Source organism: Papio anubis, chromosome 15, assembly GCF_008728515.1.
Source record: "Papio anubis isolate 15944 chromosome 15, Panubis1.0, whole genome shotgun sequence".
Classification (NCBI taxonomy): Eukaryota; Metazoa; Chordata; class Mammalia; order Primates; family Cercopithecidae; genus Papio; species Papio anubis.
Window position 1 is genome coordinate 54,178,050 of NC_044990.1, and position 24,150 is coordinate 54,202,199.

The following is a 24,150-nucleotide window of genomic DNA, read 5'->3' on the forward strand; positions in this document are numbered from 1 at the left end:
TACCTGAGAACCATAACAAAGTGAATATGGAGAGCCCACCTGGGATCGTCACAAGCTCAACCCCATAAAGTGTTTTCTTTTCTTTTCTTTTCTTTTTTTTAAGAGTAGTAGAGATGAAGCCTAAATTAATTCTGGTAACCAAATGTATGTTTCTGAAAGGTAGCTGGCTTTAAAATAGCATATATTGTAATCCGTGTTTGTGCAGCAGTTTACATTAACGAAAAGCACTGGTTTGTGAATGGAGGATTTGGGTTTTGAAATTAGATACGAGGGCAACCTTGGAGGGAGGGGATAGGCTTTAATTTTTTTTTGGAGGCAGCCCTTGAGGCAGGTGCAGGGAGTGAGTAATGTGCCACACAAACTATGCAATTTAGCCAATGAACGCTAGGTTTCTCCTCAGTCCTATAGTATGGTTTCCCTGCCTGTCAAGAGCCAGCTCAACAACCAAACCCAGATTCCAGGTGTGGTATTCCACAGTCGTTCTGTAATTTGTAATCATAGAAACAGAATGTTCCTCCTCTTATTTCTTCCCTGCCAACAGTTTCTGGGTGGGTGAATGTCAGTAGCTGGAGTTATTTTTAAAGAGGAGAGGTGAGGCTTGCCGTGCAAAGCTGGGAAGAGGGCGTTTGTTTGCAGAGCAGAGCTGACATCAAAGTGTAGATTACTGCTCAGTGGCTAGGCACTTGTCCTGTAACAGGTAATGTTTAACGTGCCAGTCTCAAAGATCACAGAAACAGTGTATGCCCGGGCATAAGATAGCACAACCGTGTATGCTCTGGAGGACTGAAAGGCTGTACAAGCCCTATGTATTTTTTTTCAAATATACATATGCATGGGTCTTGCTACCGCCTCTTTTGCCGACTATAATTGGACTTTGAAGCTTCGAAGTTATAGCATAAAAATTTGTAACCTTTGTCTGAGAGAGAGCTCAGCTAAGCAATCACTTTCCACTTCTTTTCACAGGATAATATAAACGTTTTCTTGAAAGCTTGTGAACAGATTGGATTGAAAGAAGCCCAGCTTTTCCATCCTGGAGATCTACAGGATTTATCAAATCGAGTCACTGTCAAGTAAGTTTCAACAGTTTGTTAGATATATATATTTAAACTTAGGGCTTATAGCTTAAGTGAAAAGAATTGCTGAGAGTTCATGATTACAGAAAAATTCTTCCTCTCTCTGTTTTCCTCTGTTCTTATTCTAAAAGAGACTGTTTTAAAAATGGCTTAGGGACTGTGAATGTGAAGCTGTTTCTAACTCATAGCATGGTCTTACTATAAATCTCTATACCGACCAAAATGGTTGTGTTAATATTTTAATACGTGTCCAACATGGTAGTGTTTGGTTGCTAATGTTGAGGATACTTATTATACTTATAAAGTGAATTTAGGGATTATATTATAACTTGCAGAGTAATAACAATCTTTAAATTTTTAAAATATATTTTGAATTAAGACATAATTATTAGCATAAAAATTAGATAGGACAGTGATAAAAAAGAATCTCTTAATATTGTGAAGGCAGCAGTGCCTGGGACCAACATGTAATGCCAAGGACCCTGCCAGTTGTGGCTGACTTTTAAAAATGAGCTGTTTTCCACGATTTTAATAGTGTGGATGAGAAAGTGAAAGTGGGGGTGAGAACATGTATGCCAGTATCTTGTTAGATTTTAGGTGGAAAATGTTGTTTGTGTGGGAGTATACAGTTTCAGGAAATCTGGTTTTAAGCTCTTATGATATTTATTTATATTTCCTGTAAATCTAATTTGCTTTCAGGCAATCAATAATAAACTGTGTTACCAGATAAAGCTGACAGGAAAGTTATTTAATTTATAGTAACTATCTCTTTGTCATCCTGCCTCTTAAACCTAATTAACATTTTTTTTTGCAAGGGAGAAAATAAACACCTTATTCTAGCTATAGAAATAATGAAAATGGAAAAATCGGTTTCTACCAGTTCAAAGATTTAGCTTATGTGGTTAATATCCCTGTGTAAAACCTTTAATAGTTATTTTTAAAATTGGATGACCAATTATTTTTTCTGAAGAAAAATAACCAGCTATGTAAATATCTTTGAATAGTATACATTGTCTTCTAGCAGTACATAGAACAGCCCCAAACCCAGGTAGACTTAGTTTTCTAAAGTCTAACAATATATGTTTTTAAATGAACACTGTTTTGAAGCTGCTTCTAGTTCTGTTGAATAAGCTTTTCTAAACTCCATGGTAATGAAATGTACATGGGAGGGATAAATCTGCCTGCGTTTCTGACTAATCGAAAGATAGTTTAGAGGTTCTAAATTTCATCACCAAAGTGAAATGTTTGCTTCTATAGTATGTAGGAGTCATGTTTACTTTCCATAAAAATTAAATATTTGGATGTATTTATTTTTCCTTATCAGCATATTTCTTCATAAGGCCTATCTGATGGGCAAAGAAACTTTAGACTTTGAAAGTCTTTTCCTTAAGTTGTTGATGCTTGTTAAGCGTTAATGCGCTTCCCCCTAAAATCATGTACTCTGTTTTGAAAGTCTGTAGCCTATATTTGAGTAGGCTAAGGACTAGGCGAAACATGTTTGTTGGCTCCCAAGTCCAAGAGTGCTTGCCTGGAGCCTGTTTCATGAGATGTTGGGCCTAAAATGTTTCAGACAAATTAGTATCTGGGTTCAGCCTTCAGTGAAATTACTGACAAACTGAAACTGCGAGGTCACGTAGTTATAGCCGTAGTGAGAAGTATGCAGAACAACTTGTTTCAGTGGAAACCACAAGTTCGTCAAAGCAAGGTGTGCCTAAGTAGTACCTGTGAGAATGCCTGAGTGGGAACCTTGGCTTCGCTTGAAAACATTTCTCCAGATAATTCTATCTCATTGGACCAAAAAGCAAAGGGGTCAACCCTGGGTCTGCTGCAGTGGAAGCACTGGAGCCTCCCAGATGAGACACAGGAAAGTGGCAAAGCAACTTCTTTAAAAATGTTGTCCAAGCTCTTATGCCCTGAGATAGCACTTTTACTAAAAGAACCAGATTTAAAGAAAAGCAAATAATTGCTTACTAAATAGTAATGCATTTTAGCTTTTTAAAAATATATAATGTGGAGACTCCTTTGGGTCAAAATTCTTGTCCTATCATTATTGTGGATCAAAGGACTTGGTGTTGGTTAGATCAGTGGTTCTCAACTGGGGGCAGTTTTGGCAACCAGGGGATGTTTGGCCACGTCTGGAGACACTTCTGGTTGTCATAGCCGGGTGGGGGTGCTGCAGGCATCTAATGGATCAGGGATGCTGCTGAATACACTTTAATGCATGGGATAGCCCCCACAGCAAAGAATTTTCCTACTCCAAATATTAATAGTACTGGAGTTGAGAAACTCTGGCTTTGGATTTAGAATTTCTTGTTTATTCCCTCCCTGCCAGCAAAATAGTCATGTGGAAATGAAGGATACTGACTATGACACCTTTGACACTCTACTAAAATATAACTTCTTATATGCGCACATAATTTATGCATTTCTGTGTTAGTGTGTTTATTGTCTGTTTAAGCGGGAAGACTCATTGTAACTTGTCTGAGAGTGTGGTAATATGTGTGAGTACTTTGAAATTATTTTGCATATCTGTATGCATTAAATTTAACAAGGTGTAGCAAATGATTTGATTATTTAAAATGCTGTATTACAACTGCCCAGACCGCATCTACCAGTGCATAGACTTGTTGTCCTTGCTGCAAACTTGATCTAATCATGATGCATACTGAGAGCAAATAGGAAAGGACAGTCGCTATCCTCCGTGTTGGCAAATGTGAGGAACTTTTTTGTTAGTGGTCAGCGGTGATAGTTGCTGTATGGAGCCCAAGGAGAGTTGTGTGTGTTGAAAATGAATGGCAATAGCAGAAGCAAGTAAAGAGCTGTTGTTAATGAATAGTTTCAATAATCCAGGACTCCAACTATGTTTCAATTTTCTAGCTATCTGAAATTTACAATTTAATTCACAGTAATAACTTTTCACCAATCAGAACCAGAGTATTCTCCATATTTCTGTAAATTATCCTATTATGTGTTCTAATTTTCTAATAATTCTTTTACTTTGTAGGAAACAGTAGTTTTAATTTTTTCAAATATGTTTGAATTATTCTATTTATTTAGGGACTACGTGTATTCAAGCATCAGGTGACACCTTTAATTTTGATATTCCTGACTTAATGGGTAGGATCCAACCTCTTTTCTTCTCAGAATGCGAATAAGCAAATTTATGATTTAGTCTCCATGAACGGTAGATTGAGATCTACCCCAGTCTGAGGCCATGAAATCAATCTTTTGTGTGGATGAAAAACTGGATCATTATTCTTAACCATTTACTAAACATCCATACTGAGCACACACTCTCCACAAAGAAAACGTGGTGAAGTTCCCACAGAGCCATCTGTGCAGGCCTTCCGTAAAAGGGCTGTACGAGATCAAGCATAATGGCCCCACCAGCCTGCCACAGCACACTGGAGAGCTCCTCTGGCAAGTATCATGGTCTTTGTGGAGTCATCTGGTCGTTAAGGGAGATACAGAGCAATGGCTTGTAGTCAAAAGCAACTCGACAGAGTAGCCTAGAGGTCCTGTATTGGAGAACTTGAAGTTGGCAGAAAGGTAGGGTTTAACCATTAAAGGTGTTAATTTTATATGTCTAGCAATTTGACTCAGAAACTAAGTCTTGTATTTAAACCATTGCTCTATATATCAAAAATTTTAAGCTGAGAAATTGAACAGATTGTAAACATGTTTCCTCTTTCCACCCCCTTACCATTCCAATCCAGTTTTTAGCACGTCTTCAGATACATTCTGTTCATAATATCCATTACAGGGTGGCAATGACTTTGAACACTATTTGTCATGCAAGGAAATTCTTTTCTAGTATAGACTTACTGTATTACCTACAGGATTGATATTTGAAGTATAAAATATAACTTTAAGTAAACATTGATATTAAGCGAGTTTGTTTTTGTAAGTCTATCAAAATGAAAGTACAGAAATTAAAAATCTATTATCTTTACACATGATAGTTGCCAAAGGAACAGTAGTTGGAATCAAAATTAGTGTTAACATATTCCCATCAGGAAAATAAAAGAGTCTCAAAATGATATTTTAAGGATGTAACTGTTCGCTAAAGCTTCAGAAGAGTGCTTGATTTTGTGGCAGTGCTCTAAAGTCATTTCTTAGGAATCAGGTTCCCAGATGGCACTCTGTTTTAACAGTCTGCCAAATTGGGCTTGAGGTATGAAAGTGTGTATGTGTATTTAAGGTTTATTCATGTAAGTAAAAATATACCTAGTTTGAATTATTTAATTTTTGCTTTTTAAAATAATTTAGACCTAGTTTTACTTTTTTTTTTTTTTTTCAAGTACATGTCTTTCAAATGAGTTTCTCAATATCTTAATCTTTTTTTTTTTTTTTTTTTTAAGCAAGCTTAATGATATCCAAACTTGGACCTGCAACTTGAGCATAGTGACTTCCACCTGTCAACTCATGTGACTATTTAAAAATGTACCCTTTCTGCCAACTATTAGAAGAGCATAAAACGAAAAGGAAGTTGATTGCATTGTATATATCTCTATCCCATTCAACCATTCTCTGTTGTGAATTGCTTCCTGGAAGGGGAGGAACATTAATTCTGGGTGGCTGAGGCTCTGTTTAAGACTATCAGCAAAAATGTATGGTCAAATGTGGAAATGCTCTTTAATGACAAAGTTTGTATATCTAAGAGTCCTAACTGCAGTGAAAGGTTGTGGGATATGAGGCAGGTCTGATGCTGGGACAAGCCATGGAATAATTGAAGTTTTATCTGTATCTGTTTTTCTCCATTTCTAGTTCTTAATCTGTTTCTCAGATAGCCACGTTTCTGAATGTCAGCACTTCTTCCTTTGCTCTCTACTCCTTCAAATCCAAAAAAGCCCTGGGGCCTTATTCTGTCTTGGCCTGCTGGATGAGCCTTCATGCTGTGGACTTCCCTGGCCAGGGTCTACGTCTCTAAAACTATCCTATCTTACATTCATTACTCCGAAGGGTTTCACTTGGTGGCCAATCTAAATAGCAGTTGACATGAGACCCTTCATGGGAGAATGCAAGTTGTCTGTCTCCTGTGATCAGTTAGCATTTGTTTTACAACAAGGGCCTTTGAAGGGTTAAACCAAAGAGATATTTTTGTGGAAGACATTCTTCTTTCAAATGATTATCTGTAGGGCTGCCTATGTTGACCTAATCCAACTTTTAAAATTGCTAATACTGAAATACCTGTAGTTCACTCAGTCTTTTTTTTTTTTTTTTTTTTTTTTTTTTTTTTTTTTTTAAATGTGAGCTTTACCAGTAACCAGAAGTATTAAGCATTGTTTTTCTGACTTTCATGTTCTATTCTGGCCTGATTTGAGTGATTATTTGTATGAGAGTATAGACATTGGGGGTATGTATGGTTAAATCTATTTCTGGAGCTACAGAGTAGAAAATGGCACTTTATCCAGTAAGAGGAAATTTTGGTTTTAGAGAAGTCATCACTTGTTTGTTATATAATGAGCACTGATTCAGCATCTTCTATGTGGCCTATACTTACACAGACATAGATAAGATGGAGACCTGCCCTCAGTGGGGTTCACATTATGACTGGGGAGATGGCCCTGTAAATTCACAGCTGGAATATATTATATAAAGATAAATGCACAGATTTCTCTGGAAATACAGAGATGTGCAGTCATTTCATTTTTTTAATGAGGAAACTCATCTAATTGGAGATGACATAGGTTTCTCATCTGGGTTTTCAAAGGACTTTTTATTTCCTCTACATCTAGCTTTTCTAGAGACTTGAAACTATTTAAGGACAGGAAGTATATATTATTCCCTTTATCTCCTTGGTTCCTGTTACCATACGTCTTTACGTGTTTATCTGAAAATTGGATTTCAATTGCAAAGACTTCCTGGATATCTTAAAACCAGGCTTTGAAGATGGGGAAAAACCTGTCTTAATCTTTGCCAACTCATCCTCTTTTTATTCTCGTTATTCAAATGCAAAGCAAATCTGGCAAAGCTGTCACTGAACTTTTGGTTTCAGTTGCCTCTTACTTATAGCAGAATAATGATAATGATATGACATATTACAACATAATCTAAAACTTACACAGTTTAAGAGGAGCATGTGTTTCATTTCTGTATGTAATAAACTAAAATGGGAACTTTGGACTATGTGCCTTTCAAGGTAGTTCAAAGTTTTAATAAATCCTTGTGCTGATGTGCCAGTAATAAATGTTAAGAATGCTTAACTGACATTTAAATAATGTTTTTTTTTTTTACATAAAGTGTCAGAAACATTTCAGTGTCTTCATATCACAATCACTGATCACTTTTTATCTTGTGAAACAACTGTAAAGTGTATACTTGAGACTTTCAAGTAGAAAAATATGGTGGTTATATAGGTAGCTGGAATATCTTGGTAGAAGCTCAAGAGCAAAGAATAGAACATTTTAAAAGCAGGAACCCATAGGAAAGTAATTTTTTATGAGAAGTCATCAATATTACTTTAAGAAATTCTGCCAACAAGTTTACAGTAAGCCTCATTCCTTCTAAAGTCAAGTTACCTGCCTTAGTACTTTTTACCTTTGTCTAGTATTAAACACCAAAGTCTGCCCTCCTCCTCAAAAAAAATCACATTGACTTTGACTTTAGTATAATTAGAAAACATTTGAAGGATCTGAACACAGAGAAACTTGAAGATTTCTTCACAGTTTATTTGAGCTGTTTCTACTAAATCCCAGGCTGAGTTTGTCACTTTCCAGGAAGGAACAAGCACATTGAGCAGATGTATATCCGTGGTTGTGAACAGAATCATCTCTGATGGGAGTAGAGATTTTGGTATTCCCTGACTTGGGTTTAATCTTGTCATATCAGTTAGTAGCTGAATGACCTTAGACAGATTACTTTTCCTCCCTGTAATGCCTTTGCTTCTCCATAAGTTTAATTTTATGGCAAATAATTATTTATTGCTTGCTGTGTGTCAAACTGTGTGCTAAACCCTGGTAATAGTAATTAGACAGTTGTAATTGCTTTTTGCTTGGAACTTGGCAAATCATATCACTTGGGTGATACCCCTACCTCACAAAGATGTAATGATTAAATGAAGTCAGGTATATAAAGTATGTAGTGACTGTAAATTAAGTGCTCCATAAATGGTCTTGAATTATCATTCTGATCATTTTCATAATTTGACTTCCCTTGTTTTGACTTTAAGAAGATACGTGTCTCCTGTAGGAAAACATGGAGGAAAAAATCTGGCCTCTGGCTACTTAACTTTTGCTTGCAAACTACAAGCTCTTTATTTTTGAGAATTTAGGCCATTTAAAACTTATCCCTTTTCTCCATTGGGAGCAGATATTAAAACAAATGAGTTTTTTCTGACATTTATGCTTAATCAAATTGTTGATAAAATCAACAATTTATCCATTTTATTAGAATAGCAAAGCTGGAGACCAGAGAATAGACAGCTAAGTTATTTGCTCTTGCCTCTGTATATGTGGGGCCAATAGAATTGAATTAACTTTTTTGAGACCAAACTCCTGTATTTTCTAAAATCTTTGAAATTTTAAAATCTGATTTGAATGTTTACTTAGAAAGTTTTATTTCCCTCACTTTTTAAAATCTAAACTAGTCAGTGACACCAAATCAAATCCAAAGCTTCACATTGTTTATTGGTTTATTTTTATTGTTGTTCCATTTTTTTCTCCTTCATTTCTTTGAAAAGTGTCATTTTGGTCATAAAGAGGTTATCCTTTAGATAAGAAGCTATTATCTTAAAGGTTTTTGTAGAGCTTATGAATATTTTTCTTTTTGGAATAGGTGTTCAAAATCTTGTCATGACTGAATTCAAATGTACATCGCAGTCACATTTTCCTCTTAGAGAAAACTTAGCTGCTCCTTTCGGACTTCTCATTTGCTTTATTCAGTAAAAGCTATTACACTAACAACATGAAAAATGTTGATTATGTTATTTGAAGTGTTTGTTTTTTTACCCTAGGCATTAAAAAATTATAAATAGCAGTAGGTACTGTGTTTGAGATGAAAGACATGCTTATTATTTAGTTCCAGTGTTACTTGTATACAATGAAATGTCAAGAAACTAGGAAGTACAATGTTATGTCAAAATGGATTAAGATAAAACTTTTTTTTCTTTAAAAAAGTAGAACCTGACTATCAAATGTTAAATAGAGTAGGCAGAAATGTTTTTTATTGGCTGTTTAGTGTTCTTTTTTCGAGTTTAGGTTAATGGAGCCGTTATGTTTTACGGGTAATTGCCCTGGTATGGTTTCTGTCATGTTGAGCAGCAGTCCTGGGTGGCATTGGTTGTTGATGGATTTATTCTTTGTTTTTCAGAGACATGCCTTTCAGGGTGCCCCTACTAACCTGGGAGGCAGGATTTTGTGTCACTTTATCTTTTAAAGAGCTTGGTACTAGTGCTTCAGACACCATTGACCAAATATGCACAGTAAACCTAAGAAAACATCTTCCCAAAGAATTACTGTAAAACATTTAATTTTAAAAAAATGATATACTTGTATACTCAGTAACTCATACTAACATTATTCTTAAATGTAAATGATAGATTTTTTATAGTGTAATAAAATCTCATTAGATTAAAAACACATGTTGAATCACCACACTGCAGATAAGCCAATTTTTCCTAAGCTGTTAAAGGAAAAAGTGGGGTTTGTGTGGGCCTGGGAGAAGCACCTGCTTTGAATTAAGCTGTGTTTGTATTAACCACTGTCTATTTAACAAGGGTTTGCTCTCTGTGCTTTGAGCAATTTGAGGGAGAAGTCCCTAGATAATTATCAGGTATTACCGTCGTTACTATATTTCACTGTTTCATTGCATTATGGTAATACTGATGGCTGTCAGTTGTTTTGAAATGCTTTTTTCTCTGTTCTATTTAATTTACTGAGATATGGAGAAAATCATCGAAGGAATTAGTGTATCTTGGTCAACAATTTAACCATTCACTAGACTTCTTTTGGCTTCATACTGAGAAATAAAAATCTCTAATCCATAGTTATTATTTATCTCATGCTCAATTTTGTGTATATTCACTTATAAAATGCCCAAGAATAGAGCACACACACACACATAATTAAATAAGAACACAGATTTCCGAGGCCTCACAGAATGATGTGCCAGATCCTGAAGGTCCCTGAATCCTTGTTTTGGTGATGAATTTTTTTTTTTTTTTTTCACCGAAGGGGCCTGGTCCATGTCCTGGAGGAGAAATAGGAGTGGTATCATTAAATATGGGTGTTTATGCTGAGTTATTAACAAATAGAGCTTTCTGTCCAGGGTAGATAGAAGCAGCCCAATGCTGATGGGGATGCGGGTGGGTGGTGTGGGGGGCTTGGCTAGAGCCTCACATACTCTAGTCTTGCTATTGAGTCCTCTCAGTTGTGGACCTTTTGTCTTGTGCCTTGTCAACAGCATCCACTGAATATCATATTCATGATGGACAGATCACAAATCTTGTGTGTACATAAGAGAAATAAAACCTACTCATTTCCTACCTTGATCTTGAAGCCAAAAGTGGAGAAGCAGAAAAGCATGCTTAAGTCTTAAATTTTGCTTTTAGGTCTTAAGGAACAGAAGTGATGGAGCGTGCAACTCTAAGGGAATGCTGGATTTGGAGTGATGAATAGCAACGAGGTTAGGAAATCTGTATTATAGCCTCCAGAGTATCTCAGAAATATTCCTGTCACTGTGATGCAATTAAGTTTAGACAAACTGGAAGATAGGAGCTTTTGAACACTGTCAAGTGATTTACATAAATTATTTCTAAACTAGTAACAGCCCAGCCAGGTATTTCTCTTTTGCTTCACATGCCTGAATTGCAATGAGGCAGAGAAGAGTAAGTTGCTTAGTTAGATGACCTTGGGCAGTAGTGAAGCTAGGTTTTTCATTCCTGGGGTATCTTTGCCTGCATGCTTGTGCTTCTCCCAGTGTGTTGTCTAAACAGACTTAAACAGACTTTAAAAATGTGCTGACATTCTTTCTAGGGCTATGTGACTAAAATGGTCATGAGTTACTTTTTAACCAGGCCAGCTATACCCAGAATGGATTTGTGTACATGATTGAGAATACCTTATTTGATACGTGGCAAATATCTTCGTACTATGATCTTAAGGTTTTTTTTCTGAGTTTGTGAGCTAAGTAACTTTGAGTGGATGTATTACAATGTGCCATCAAGTCTCAGATCATTTATTTTATTTTTTAAAGATCTCCTAATTTTGGGAATGTTAAATGAGAACGTGTACCTTAGAATAGAAGAGATATAGTACACATATGGTCCTCTAACACTGTCTAGTTGAGAAATAATAGAGTATTTGGATTTTGATATGTGTTTGTAAATGCCTTTATAGGTTTTATGACTTTCATGCAGATATTTATGAATGTTCCATTGTATTTGCTGTGATAATGGAACATTCTTGTTAAGTGCTGAGGATTGTAAAACCTTACTAATCTAAATTGCTTGGGATCATACTATCACACTTTGACCTTTATAACACTGGCCTGAAACCTGTCTTTAAAAATAGAATTAGTAAATATATTTTATTTAGAATAATCTCTTGTTTACCAGTTTTTGATGCTCTATTTTACTTAATCTTGTTAAAACCAAACTAAACTGTTTCTCTGTCCTCCAAATGTCCTTGTCCTTGGCTGGGAACAAGTGGTCTTTAAAAAAGAAAACATAACATGGGATATTATTTTGTTGTAATTTAGATCATTACATATTAAATTTTATACAAAGAATTAAAGATTATTAATGTGACGTTCTATTCCAGAGACCAAATTGTAAGCAGAAAGATAAATTGCAGTAAAAGTATCTACTCTATTGGATTAAAGAAGAAAAATTACTTCAGTAGCAGGATTTCCCAGAATCCTGCTATCAGTGTAGCTATTGGAGGGTTATAAACAGGTGGTAAGCATAGCACATCAAGGGTAACAATAAATAGTGCAGTCTAATTCCAGTAAGATGAAACTCTTCTCTGGTTGCAGAAAAAAGAGTGGGGGATCAAATAGTGACTCAGAAAAGCAAAGCCCAAGAAATGACTCAAGTACAGAAACACTTTAAGAATTTCTTAACCAAGATTTATAATAAATGAACTTATCATTTCTTACCAAGCCTTTAGAAATAATTATTTCTAACTTACCAAATGATTGCCATTTATTAGAAAGAAGAAATATTCATTAATCTTTCATTTCGTGAACAAGATGCTTTAGATTGCCAGAGACACATGAAACTAATAGTAGCCCAAGATATGAATATACCAAAAGAAGACAAACTTTAAATAACTAGTAGATGGGTTAGATGTGATAAACACTTGAGTTTTAAAGCTATTAAATGTATAAGCGAAGGAAAAATACTGCCTTTGAAAGAGTGAGTGGAGAATAGAAATAAATTGTTTGAATGTTTTGCTTTAATGCCTTTTGTAATCTTACAACCACTTTATAAGATAAGGTGGTTGACTGAGTTTACAGGTATGGAAACTGAGATGCAGGCTTAGTGGCTTGCTCAAGGTCACAGGCTTAGTAAATTGTGCAAGTGGAAACCCTCATATGACTCCAGACCCAGTTCTGTTTATCGTATAAAATTGTCTCTATGTCCAAATGAAGGATATGAAGACTAAATGAAGGAATTCTTTTTTTTAACAAAAGAAAACCACGTTAATGTATACCTGTCAGACATAGTAGTAAGGAAGTTCTAGAGATATGGGGGTGTTTGTAATTTTTAGAAGCTATGGGTGAGAATTTACTCAGACTTTACTGAGAGTTAGAGTGCTTTAAACAAGTGCTTCTCAAACTTCAGTGTGCATATAGAACAACCAGGGATCTTGTTCAAATGCAGACTGATTCATTAGGTCTGGGGCAGGACTGGGATTCTGTATTTTTAATGAGCCTTCAGATCTTTCCAGTGAGGACCACATTGTGTAACAAGGGTTTAGGTAATAAAAAGTAGTGATCACGTGGTGGAGTGAGAGTTTAATGAAAGTGGTGGGGATGTAAGTCTTGAGTGTGGATCTAAAGAATGGGTAGGATTTAAATGAGAAGTTAAAGACCACTGCATGTCCAAAGGCACAGAGGCAAGAAGTCCAAATCAAACATTTCACAGAGTCTTCTGGAGGTACAGCGTTGAATAAAGATGAGTTAAATAAGGTCTTAGCTCTTCAGGCCTACATTCTGATGGGGGAAGCTTAAGGCATGAGTCTTTAACGGGGGTGGGCAGATTGGAGGCAGGATGAGAGTTAGGTTGGGACAAGCTTGAGTGAGGCCTGTAGTATCCTGGCTAGGGGATTTAAACTTTATCTCATAGGTAATGGGATTATTACCAAAAGCTTTTGAGCAGATAGTTAAAATGTTAAAGTCAGAGACTTAGAAAGATAGCATAATCAAGTAGCCTACACAATGAATTGAAGGAGAACAAGTATGGTGGCTGAGAGAGAGGTAAGGTAATTATTGCAGTCAATGAGTGTGGTGATAAGGAAGCCAACTGCTGAAAGCAGTGAACATGTAGATGAGGAGACAGATGCCAAAGATGTTTGGAGTAAGACGTGATGAGGATTGAGCCAAGTGAAGGAGAAAGAAGAGTTAGCTTTTGAGCTGTGCAACCATTAACAGAAACAGAAAAGGTAGCCGATTTGGAGGCAAGATGGAAATTAAGTTTTTAACACATTGTGTTGGATGTGACAGTAGAACATTAAGATGGAAATACAGGTATTGTCAATATATTTAAGTAGAAATCAGCACTGGCTTTGTCGATTTGGGAGGCATCTATGAAGCAATAATAGTCATTTGTAGGAAAACAAAGTCTAACTTTGAAGAAGTGAAGGTGGAAAGACAAGTATTCCTCATTCCCTTTTTAAAAATGAGCACTTCCTGATGTTGCTTTTTTGTTTTGTTGTTTTTCTTTTTTTTTGCCTATGCTTTCTTGCTGGTGTAAAATGATCACTGCTGACTCCAAAACCAAGCCATACTTTTTCCATGCTGTTTTCTTCTCTAGCAGACCGTTCTTACCCATCTTTGCCTTTTGTTTTACTTTTTTTTTTTCAGCTTTATCGTAGTATCATTTACCTACAACAAAATGTATTCTATTTTGTGGACAGCTTGAGTTTTTGTAATTAACAGTTGGGTAACCATCACCATAATCAACATATAGAACCCTAGAAGTTTTCTCATGTCCCTAAGATCAACCTCTTACCTGAACTTCAGCCACAGTGTAATTCATTCTAGTATTGCTTTTTCTAGAATATCTTATACAAGGAACGTACAGTATGTAGTCTGTTGTGTTTTATCCCTTTCAATTTGCATACTTTTTTGAAATTGATTCATGTTGAGTAATTCCTTATTACTAAGCAGTATTTCCAAATGTGGGTTTGCCATAGTTTGTTTATCTGCTCACCAGTTGATGGACATTTGTGTTTCCAAATTTTGGCTATTGTGGATAAATACTGTTAGAAATATAAATTGTCCCACATTCTCCTCAACATTTAATATTATCAGTCTATTGAATTTAGTCATTCTACTTAGTGCGTAGTGGTATTTTATTATGATTTTAGCTCACATTTTCTTCATGACTAGTGATTTTTGAGTATCTTTCCATGTACTTAATGGCTGTTTTAATATGCATTATTTATCTGAATGTTTTCAAATCATTTGTCAACTTCTTAAAATTGAGTTGTCTTTATCTCATTGAGTTATAAAACTTCCTTATATATTGTGATTAGAAGCCCTGTGTCAGATATATCAGTTATCTTCTCCCAGTCTGTTACTTGCCTTTTTGTTTCACAGTTTAACTGTCTTTTGAAGAGCAAAAGATTTGAGGAAATTACCATTTGGTTATTTTTTCTTTTATGATCCATACTTTTTTGTGTTTTGCTTAACAAATATTTGCCTAACCCAATGTTGCAAAGATATCATCTAATAAAAAATAATGTGAGGTGATAAGGACTATGAAGAAAAATAAAGCAGGGCGAGGAAGAGAGAATGTCAGGAAGGTACTTTTGGATATAATATTTTAAGTATATTTTTAGATAATCCTCTTCAGTAGACTTAAAAACAAATAAAACTAGCTGTTGGAATTAATGTTGTATGCTAACAATATCATTAAGAGTTTTGGTAAACTTTATCTGCAAAAAGCTCACTGAGTTGAGCTTTCAGTGTCTTTTAAAGTTCTCGGCAGGGAAAGAACACTCTATTCTATAAATGTTGCTGGGAAAACTGGATAGCCATATGCAGAAGAATGAGGCAGAACCCACACTTCTCACCATATACAAAAATTAACTCAAGATGGATTAAAGACTTAAATGTAAGACCTGAAATCATAAAAATCCTAGAAGAAAATCTGGAAAAACTCTTCTGGACATCGGTCTAGGCAAAGAATTTATGACGACGTCCTTAAAAGTAAACTCAACAAAACAAAAAATAGACAAATGAGACTTAAATGGATTAAACTAAAAAGCTTCTGCAAAACAAAAATAAATAAATAAAAATAATAGAGTAAACATATAATCTAAATAATGGGAGAAAATATTTTCAAACTATTTGACACAGGGCTAATATCGAGAATCTATAAGGAACTCAACAAGAACAAAACAACCTTGTCAAAAAGTGGGCAAAGGACTTGAACAGACATTTTTCAAGAGAAGATATATAAGTGGCTAACACATGAAAAACATGCTCAACATCACTGATCATCAGAGAATGCAAATTAAAACCACAATGAGATATCATCTTATACCAGTCAGAATGGCTATTACTAAAAAGTCAAAAAACCTGAACAGATGTTGGATGTTGGTGAAGATGCAGATAGAAGGGAATGCTGATACGATGCTATTGGTAGGAATGTAAATTATATGGAAAACAGTATGGAGTTTTCTCAGAGAAGTAAAAATAGAACTACCATTTGAGCCAGCAGTTATCTATCCAGTATCTACCTAAAGGGAAAGAAAATCAAAAAGATATCTGCAGTCATGTTTATTGCAACACTATTTATAATAGCAAAGATACAGAATTAACCTAAGTGTCCACCAACAAATGATTGGATAAAGAAATGTTGTGGATATGGAGATTAAAAAAATATATATATATATGTATATATATATATATATATATATATATGCCGTGGAATATTACTCCTCTGTAAAAAAAAAAAAATGAAATCATGTCTTTTATAGCATTATGGATAGAACTGGAGGTCATTATCCTGAGTGAAATAAGTCAGAAAATAAAATACTGCATGTTCTCACTTATAAGTGGGAGCTAAACAATGCCTACACATAGATCTACAGAATGGAAAAATAGATTCCAAAAGGTAGGAGGGGAATGATGGTTGAAAAATTGCCAAGTGGGTACAATGTGCGCTATTTAGGTCGTGGGGACACTAAAAGTCCAGATTTTACCATTAAACAATATATCCACATAAAAAACTTTACTTGTATCCCCTAAATCAATGAAAGATAAAAAGTTCCCAGCTATAATAGAGGCACGTTGAGGTAATGTGAATAATAATTAGCTAAATTTCTATATTACACAGTATGTACATATTTCAAAACATCTTGTTGAACAAGATAAATATATACAACTTTTGTTGGTTAATTAAAAGAAGGCACACTAACTTCTGAAGGTTGGAGTGCATTTGTGTGTACATGTGAGGTCCTCTCTCCTCTGCACGCCTGCCCCAAAATCTGGCAGGGCACCACCTTACATAAGGCTTGTGTCTTTCATATAGATTTCACCTTACAAGTGAGTGAGCATTCGACTTTTGTATGATTTCAGTTCCAGGAAGCTTGCTCTCATCCAGTGTTTAAATACTATTAATATTTTGACTCTCGATTTTTCTAGAGATATCTGGTGATCAGTCTACTCTTATCCTCAAATCTTTTGTGTGTACCTGAACCATGCATTCTCACTCATAAGCCCACCATGACTCCCACTCACCCACTGCGGCAGATCCAAGAATGCTCCTCCAATAAGAGTTTTATGCAGTTCTGCCTTCTGTTTACTTACTGCTTTTTCAGTTATGTTTTCATTTCCCTTCCATACAAGCGTTGTCAACCAGTTAGGTCAGCTTTCTCTTTTCTTGCACCCCCAGCGCCCACCCCGCACAGCCATTCTTGGAGGCCAGGCTCATCTTGCCTCATCTGCAAAGCCATCTCTTACTAGGAGGGGAAGCCAGGTGCCTGGGTACTGGTCCCGGTTCAGCCAATACTGACTATGTGGACTGTGGCAAGTTTTCTTGCTTTCTCTGTCTTTCCATTTCTTTAACTATAAAATGAGACACAACAATATCTACTGCACAGGGACCATCGTGAGGATTAAAAGAGCTTAGATGCCTGACGAATAGCAAATATTTAGTAAATGTTAGCTATTTTACTATTACTACCGATACTATTTCTGATTAAAATTTTAGACAATTCTGTTCTCGGAACTCCCATGCTATGTACAATTTACATGAGTTTTTTCTATTTCATTTTTAACCTTTGTGGTAGATTTTAAACTAATAATTCTTAGTATATCCAAAGCTAGACTGAATTAAAAACACATGGTGAACGATGTGTCGGGTAAGAGCAGGAACACTCTCAGGGAGCAAAGAAGATCTGGGGATGGGTTCTCATCTGCATAGACTTGCAGGTAATATGTGATGGGCACGAGGCAAGAGGGGAAAGTACACCGAGTTGCTGATTTGTTTTTTTCTTTTTTGAAATTTTTTCTCTTAGATAGGGACTAATCTATGTATTTTTCTCATAGGAATCTTAATTCCATTACGTTTGCTCCATTTAAAACCTTAATTTCTGATTCCCAGTAATTTTTCACTTAATAAGATGTAGGTAAAGATGATTTTGTAGCTAAAAGTGTTGCTGCGTCTTAAGAAAGCGTTGTAAGGGTGTATTTCTCAAATGTGGACTAGGCAGTACGGTTTTAGCCTTGGAGGAATAAGGCAGAAGGGAAAATAAAGGAACAGTATATGAGGAGAAGGAAAAGGGAGAAACTCACCAAGGAGGAAAACAGCAGCGTGTATGGAGGAAGGGAAGGGTGGCCAAGGGACTAGAGCGGCTTGTTTTGCCAGGAGAAAATGGTGCGACTCAGGTGACATTCCTATAGGCTCAATCTGTTCTACCTACAATAATTCTACCTACGATAATTCTACCTACAATAATTCTACCTACGATAATTCTACCTACAATAATTCTACCTACGATAATTCTACCTACGATAATTCCAATCGCAGGGGAGGAAGGACCTCTAAAGGCCCTTACCCTTTTATATGGAGAGGAAAGTTTCTTTTCTTTTTTTCTTTGTTGTCTGGTATTTGGGATAAACCAAGAAGTATATGCCAATCTAAATTTTAAGGCATGGAAGGCTACAGATTTAGAGATAATGATAGCTCTCTCCATAATTCTTGGATATTTTGATTACTGTAACAGTTAAAAACATTTGGATTTATTCTTTATGAACAGAAAACAGTGTTCTTAGAAGGAAACAGATGAATGGAAAAATGTTTCTGTGTTCTTAATCTGAAATATGTAAAATTATAGAATATAGAATAGCACACTAACAGTTATTCTTGTTTAATCTAGTTCATTATTAGGAATGATTGTTTTTCCTATTTCCTTAAAGACTTGTTTACAAATGGATCATTTGTCCTCTTAATTTTAGTAATAGTTGTATTAAAGAAAATTATAGAAATAGGAAAGACATCATCTTACAAAGAAGTTGTAGTAAGTCATTTTGTCTAAGGGCCTCAAGTCTTTTTGAAGTTAGTTCATTCATAAAATCGTGGGAATTATAGAATCAGGAAGGACTTATCTTGATCAACCTTTGAACTTCTGTATAGTCATTTCCCTTGCCTCCGGGTGCCTTGTTCATGATTCTCTTCCTCGTCTCCCACTCCTGAGTCAATAATTTGACAATCTGGTGTTCGATCCGTTTTTATATTCTACTGAAACTATAAGAAGAAAGTTGGAATTATATGGTTTGAAAGCTGTTTTTAAAACTTCGTGGAATAGCTTTTCTTGAATGACTTTGATAACATACCCATTTTTTTGCTACCAATGACCTCGATTGTGATTTCAAAGGAATTTTAGTTTCTGAAGACTTTAAAAAATTGACATAGGTTTAGGGAGAGATAAATATGGTGTTAAAAAGTTATTAGCCTTCAACAGCTCTGGAGCACATTATCGCACAATTATAATCGAGTTAATACATGGGAACATCTAATGTTCAGAGTGCTTCGTCATGCATGTCATACAGTTGATGTGAGTGTTCACTGTTTTATTTGAACTTACCAGAAAGTCTCTGAGAGAGAGAGCTCTCTAGGGACACTAGTAAAGCTCTAGGTTGATATTCCTATCAATTTAAAAATTGTAGCATGAATTGTTAACTTGAGAAATGTGCATTTTTAAGAAATGTTCCTTTGTTAAGAGGTAAAAATCAGAATACCAGAGCTGGAAGGTACTAAGGACATAATCTCATTCAGGGCAGTCCTTTTGCATATGAGAAAAGTGTCAGATGAGGTTAGGTGGCATTTGCAATGTTAGCCAGTGAGCTAAGTTGGGGATGTGGATGGAAGTCCCACATCCGCAGTCCAGGTGTAGTTATTTTCACTGCATCTCATCGCCAGCTCAGCTGGAGTAGCAAAGGACTTGAATGAGGGCACTGTTCTCCCCCTGCCCCCAGTGTTCACTCATTTCAGTGAAACTGTCTATACGAATGGTACTTTATTCACATTTTGCTTTATTATTGTAGTTTGGATTTAGGAATCTGAATAAAATAAGGCTAGCCTTAAATTTTAAAGACAACTTACTTGCTTTAACCAGCAAACCAGAATATGTTATACTATTCCACATTTTAGAATACAAAGAAGAAAGTTTCCCAATGACAATTAAATTTTTCTTCCCAGCCACGATATATTTTTCTTCATTCGTGTTGCGTACCTATTTTCAGAATGTTGGTCTGTTTTCCTGTTTTAAATCTGGTGCTTTAACTCTATTTACACAACACTGTTTTTGCAGAAAATACTTTGGTATTATAATTCTCTGTAGGGTTTTCCAACAAGGTGGACTTAAATTCATGTTGATTTAATGTTTCATCACATTCAGATAAATTATTCGAATGTTATTTATTTCTGATTTTCTCTCTTTTTTTTTTTTTTTTTTAGATGGGCTCTCACTCTGTTGCCCAGGCTAGAGTGTAGTGGTATGATCTTGGCTCACTGCAAGCTCTGCCTCCTGGGTTCATGCCATTCTCCTGCCTCAGCCTCCTGAGTAGCTGGGACTACAGGTGCCCACCACCACACCCAGCTAATTTTTTGTATTTTTAGTAGAGATGGAGTTTCACTGTGTTAGCCAGGATGGTCTCAATCTCCTGACCTTGTGATCCGCCCACCTTAGCCTCCCAAAGTGCTGGGATTGTAAGCGTGAGCCACTGCACCTGGCCACTTCTGATTTCCTTAACTGGGAAAAACAAATAAGAGATTAAGCAATACAAAAATATCTCTAGCCTGGTTTCTCACCAATTACCCTTCTTCAGAAACTACAAGAATGCATGGTATTGTGAGGAAATTTTAAAACCAATGCAAGATAGGTAACTTATTTTAATCTTCTGAATAGGATTCCTTTAAAGCTGTCTGTGGTTGACTTTTTAGACCTCTTATGAAAGTAATTTCTTTGGTGCTACTTGAAACATTTTGTTCTGTGGACTCAAGATCTGTGGTATTTATTTATTTATTTATTTATTTATTTATTTATTTATATTTTTTTGAGATGGACTCTCGCTCTGTCTCCCAGACTGGAATGCAGTGGTGCAATCTCAGTTCACTGCAAACTCCGCCTCCCAGGTTCAAGAGATTCGCCTGCCTCAGCCTCCCAAGTAGCTGGGACTACAGGCATGTGCCGCTGATCTATGCTTAGGAATTCTCTTCTGGATCCCTTGGAGTGTTAGTGCTTATGGAGGGTGAAATAACAAACTCAGTGACCTTCCCTGTCCTTTAGATCCCTGAACCAAGGCCTGCTGAGAGCCAGCTTCATGTGTAGCGATAGTAGCAAATCGAGTGCCTTTTTACAGTGCACCCTTAAGCAGATGTGAGCACCGTGAGGCATATTGAGTTTTTTTTAAGTCAACACTTGGAAATCATTGGCAGTCTTTCCCAGGCTTTTCACTTTGAGTTTCTTTGTGCTTTTTATTGTTTGTCTTTAATTCTAGTTGGGTAAGGCTAGAGGACTTATGTTTCAGTTAAACTTTTTTCAGAGAAGTAGCTAAAGTCATTGAAGCTGTAGTTTCAGTTCAGACATAATTTTAACTTTGGTATATGGCTAGGGCAGGGGCTTTCAATCATTAGCATGCATCAGAAGTACCTGCAGGGCTCATTAAAACATGTATTACTAGACCCCTAACTCTCCCAATATTTTAGAAAGGTCCTGGAGGCATCTCTGTGGAGGAGGAGAAGGATATAGGGCAAGACTGGAGGTTGGCAGGAAGTGAATGACATCTGAGGAAGAAGAATAAATTCAAGAGATATTTAAGAGCTGGAATTGATGGGATTTGGTGATGATAGTTTTTGGGAAAGGGAGTTGTTTGGCTTAGGCCTCAGCTTCTGACTCTGAAAGTTGGGGTCTCCTCACCCAAGTGCATGCATAATTAATCTTCAAGCCTGTACAACCAGGGCAGAGCATGTGGAAGGATGTGCAGGCTTGAGGATCAGATGATGCATGCACTTAAGAACTTATCAAACTAAATTCTGGAGAGAGATAATGACAGTGGCATTCTAAAAGACATAGCTGAGAAGTTTCCTGGGAAGTATTAGCATAATTGGGTTGGAACTAAATATGGTGAACAGGAGATGGGGATGGGGGGAGAACTCATTCGATTCATTAGTTTTGGGAAGGTTTTGCAAGATACTCAAACATGAAATGGGAACATTGAAATAGATGGCAATCAATGTAAACTAGTCTGAAAGACATCTGATTGAATGTATATTGAACTTGAAAGTTAACTGAACAGCAGGATTATATTAACCTGAATTTGAAACCCAGTTATATTATTCATTTGAAGCATGTCCATTCTTTCTCAATGGTTTATACAAGATGATTGGTGATACTCTAATATTCTGAAATTCCAAGTGTTATATGGAAGCCTTAATAGGAAGTACAGGTGTGTACATGTGTATATATATATCAAATCAAGGTTAGTTATGTAAATGGAAAAATTGAGATAACACATCCTGTTGACTTTCCAAAGACAAGTAGATTTACACAAGTTATCAGAAACAAAACATTTAGTTAAAAACAGACATTATGATTTATATTTTTTATTGGGGGAACCAGCCCCCAATATTTCAATGTAGGTTCTTTTCTGCTTTCCCTAAGTGTCGGCTGGTCTGAGAAATAAAGGGAAAGAGCACAAAAGAGAGAAATTTTAAAGCTGGGTGTCTGGGGAAGACATCACATGTCGGCAGGTTCTGTGATGCCCCCTGAGCCACAAAACCAGCAAGTTTTTATTATGGATTTCAAAAGTGGAGGGGTGTACGAATAGGGTGTGGGTCACAGAGATCACATGCTTCAAGGGCAATAAAATATCACAAGGCAAATGGGCAGGGCAAGGTCACAAGGCCAGGGCGAAATTAGAATTACTGATGAGGTTCCCTGTCCCACTGTGCATGCCTTGTCATTGATAAACACCTTAATAGGAAACAGGGTTCAAGAGCAGAGAACTGGTCTGATTAGAATTTCGCCAGGCTGGAATTTCCCAATCCTCATAAGCCTGGGGGTGCTGCAGGAGACCAGGGAGTATTTTATCCCTTATCTACAACTGCATAAGACAGACAGTCCCAGAGCGGCCATTTTAGAGGCCTCCCCGTGGGAGTGCATTCTTTTCCCAGGGCTATACCTTGCTGAGAAAAAGAATTCAGCAATATTTCTCTTATTTGCTTTTGCAAGAAGAGAAATATGACTCTGTTCTGCCCGGCCCCACAGACTTCATGGTTATCTCCCTTGTTCCCTGAAAAATCTCTGTTATCCTGTTCCTTTTCTAGGTGCCCAGGTTTCATATTGTTCAAACACACATGCTCTACAAACAATTTGTGCAGATAAAGCAATCATCACAGGATCCTGAGGTGACATACATCCTCAGTTTATGAAGATTACGGGATTAAGAGATTAAAGACAGGCATAGGAAATTATAAGAGTATTGACTGGGGAAGTGATAAATGTCCATGAAATCTTCACAATTTATGTTCAGAGAGTGCAGTAAAGACAGGTGTAAGAAATTATAAAAGTATTCATTTAGGGAACTAATAAATGTCCATGAAATCTTCACAATTTATGTTCTTCTGCTCTGGCTTCAGCCAGTCTGTCTGTTTGGGGTCCCTGACTTCCTGCAACAATTTTTTGGACAATTACTGTTGCTCAATTCCTCCAACTTTATTTCTATTCATGAAATAGGTTGGATTTGATTTTATTAGTCCTGGGAAGTTCGAAAATGTATTTGCACAGAAGAAATTTCTCATTCCTTTTTCTAATGGCACCTATACTTTAAAAAATACATTTTATAATTATCTAGTGGAAAAGATGATGTCTTGGGAGTATTTTTTTAGCCTTACTCTGTTTTCTTAAACTAATTAGAATTAAAAAGTTTCAGGTGAAAATTTGGTAACAAAATTCAGCTGTTAACTTTGAGCTTCACTGTCATAAACTGTTGGCATTGATTAACTGTAGATGAGGATTACAATGGAGAATCAGGAGTAGGTGTTTCATTTTCTTTAGCCAAATGATCCTCATATGCCGTGAATAGACTTTTAGGTCAGATCAACTTGGGCTTGAATTATAACAATATAATACAGGTGACTTCTGGAAAATTGCTTAATCTCATTAAGCTTCAGTCTCACCTCTGTAAAATGTGAATAACACTGAATATAGAACTGCATTGGTCATAAAATTAAGCTGCATATGAAATGTGTAGGGCAATGCTGGTATAGTACTTGTGTTTGTTTTCTGTTGCTAGTACAACAAATGACCACAAATTTAGTGGCTTAACACACGCACACTTACTCTCTTAACAATTCTAGATGTCATGTCTAAAATGAGTCTCATTAAGGGGCTAAAAACAA

At 36.1% G+C, this 24,150-nt stretch overlaps 1 protein-coding gene across 7 annotated transcripts in view; it reads left to right on the plus strand.

Moving 5' to 3' along the window:
* LMO7 (LIM domain 7) overlaps positions 1-24,150 on the plus strand; it is a 313,031-nt gene that overhangs the window by 211,242 nt on the left and 77,639 nt on the right. For 3 of the 7 annotated variants that reach the window (XM_017951317.3, XM_017951331.3, XM_017951330.3), the window contains exon 11: positions 964-1,070. In XM_017951317.3, coding sequence (XP_017806806.3) covers positions 964-1,070 — 107 coding nt within the window. Of the gene's footprint in view, positions 1-351; positions 698-963; positions 1,071-24,150 lie in introns of those variants that run through there. The other 4 variants (XM_031655907.1, XM_009192025.3, XM_021929680.2 and 1 more) reach the window with 4 other exon arrangements.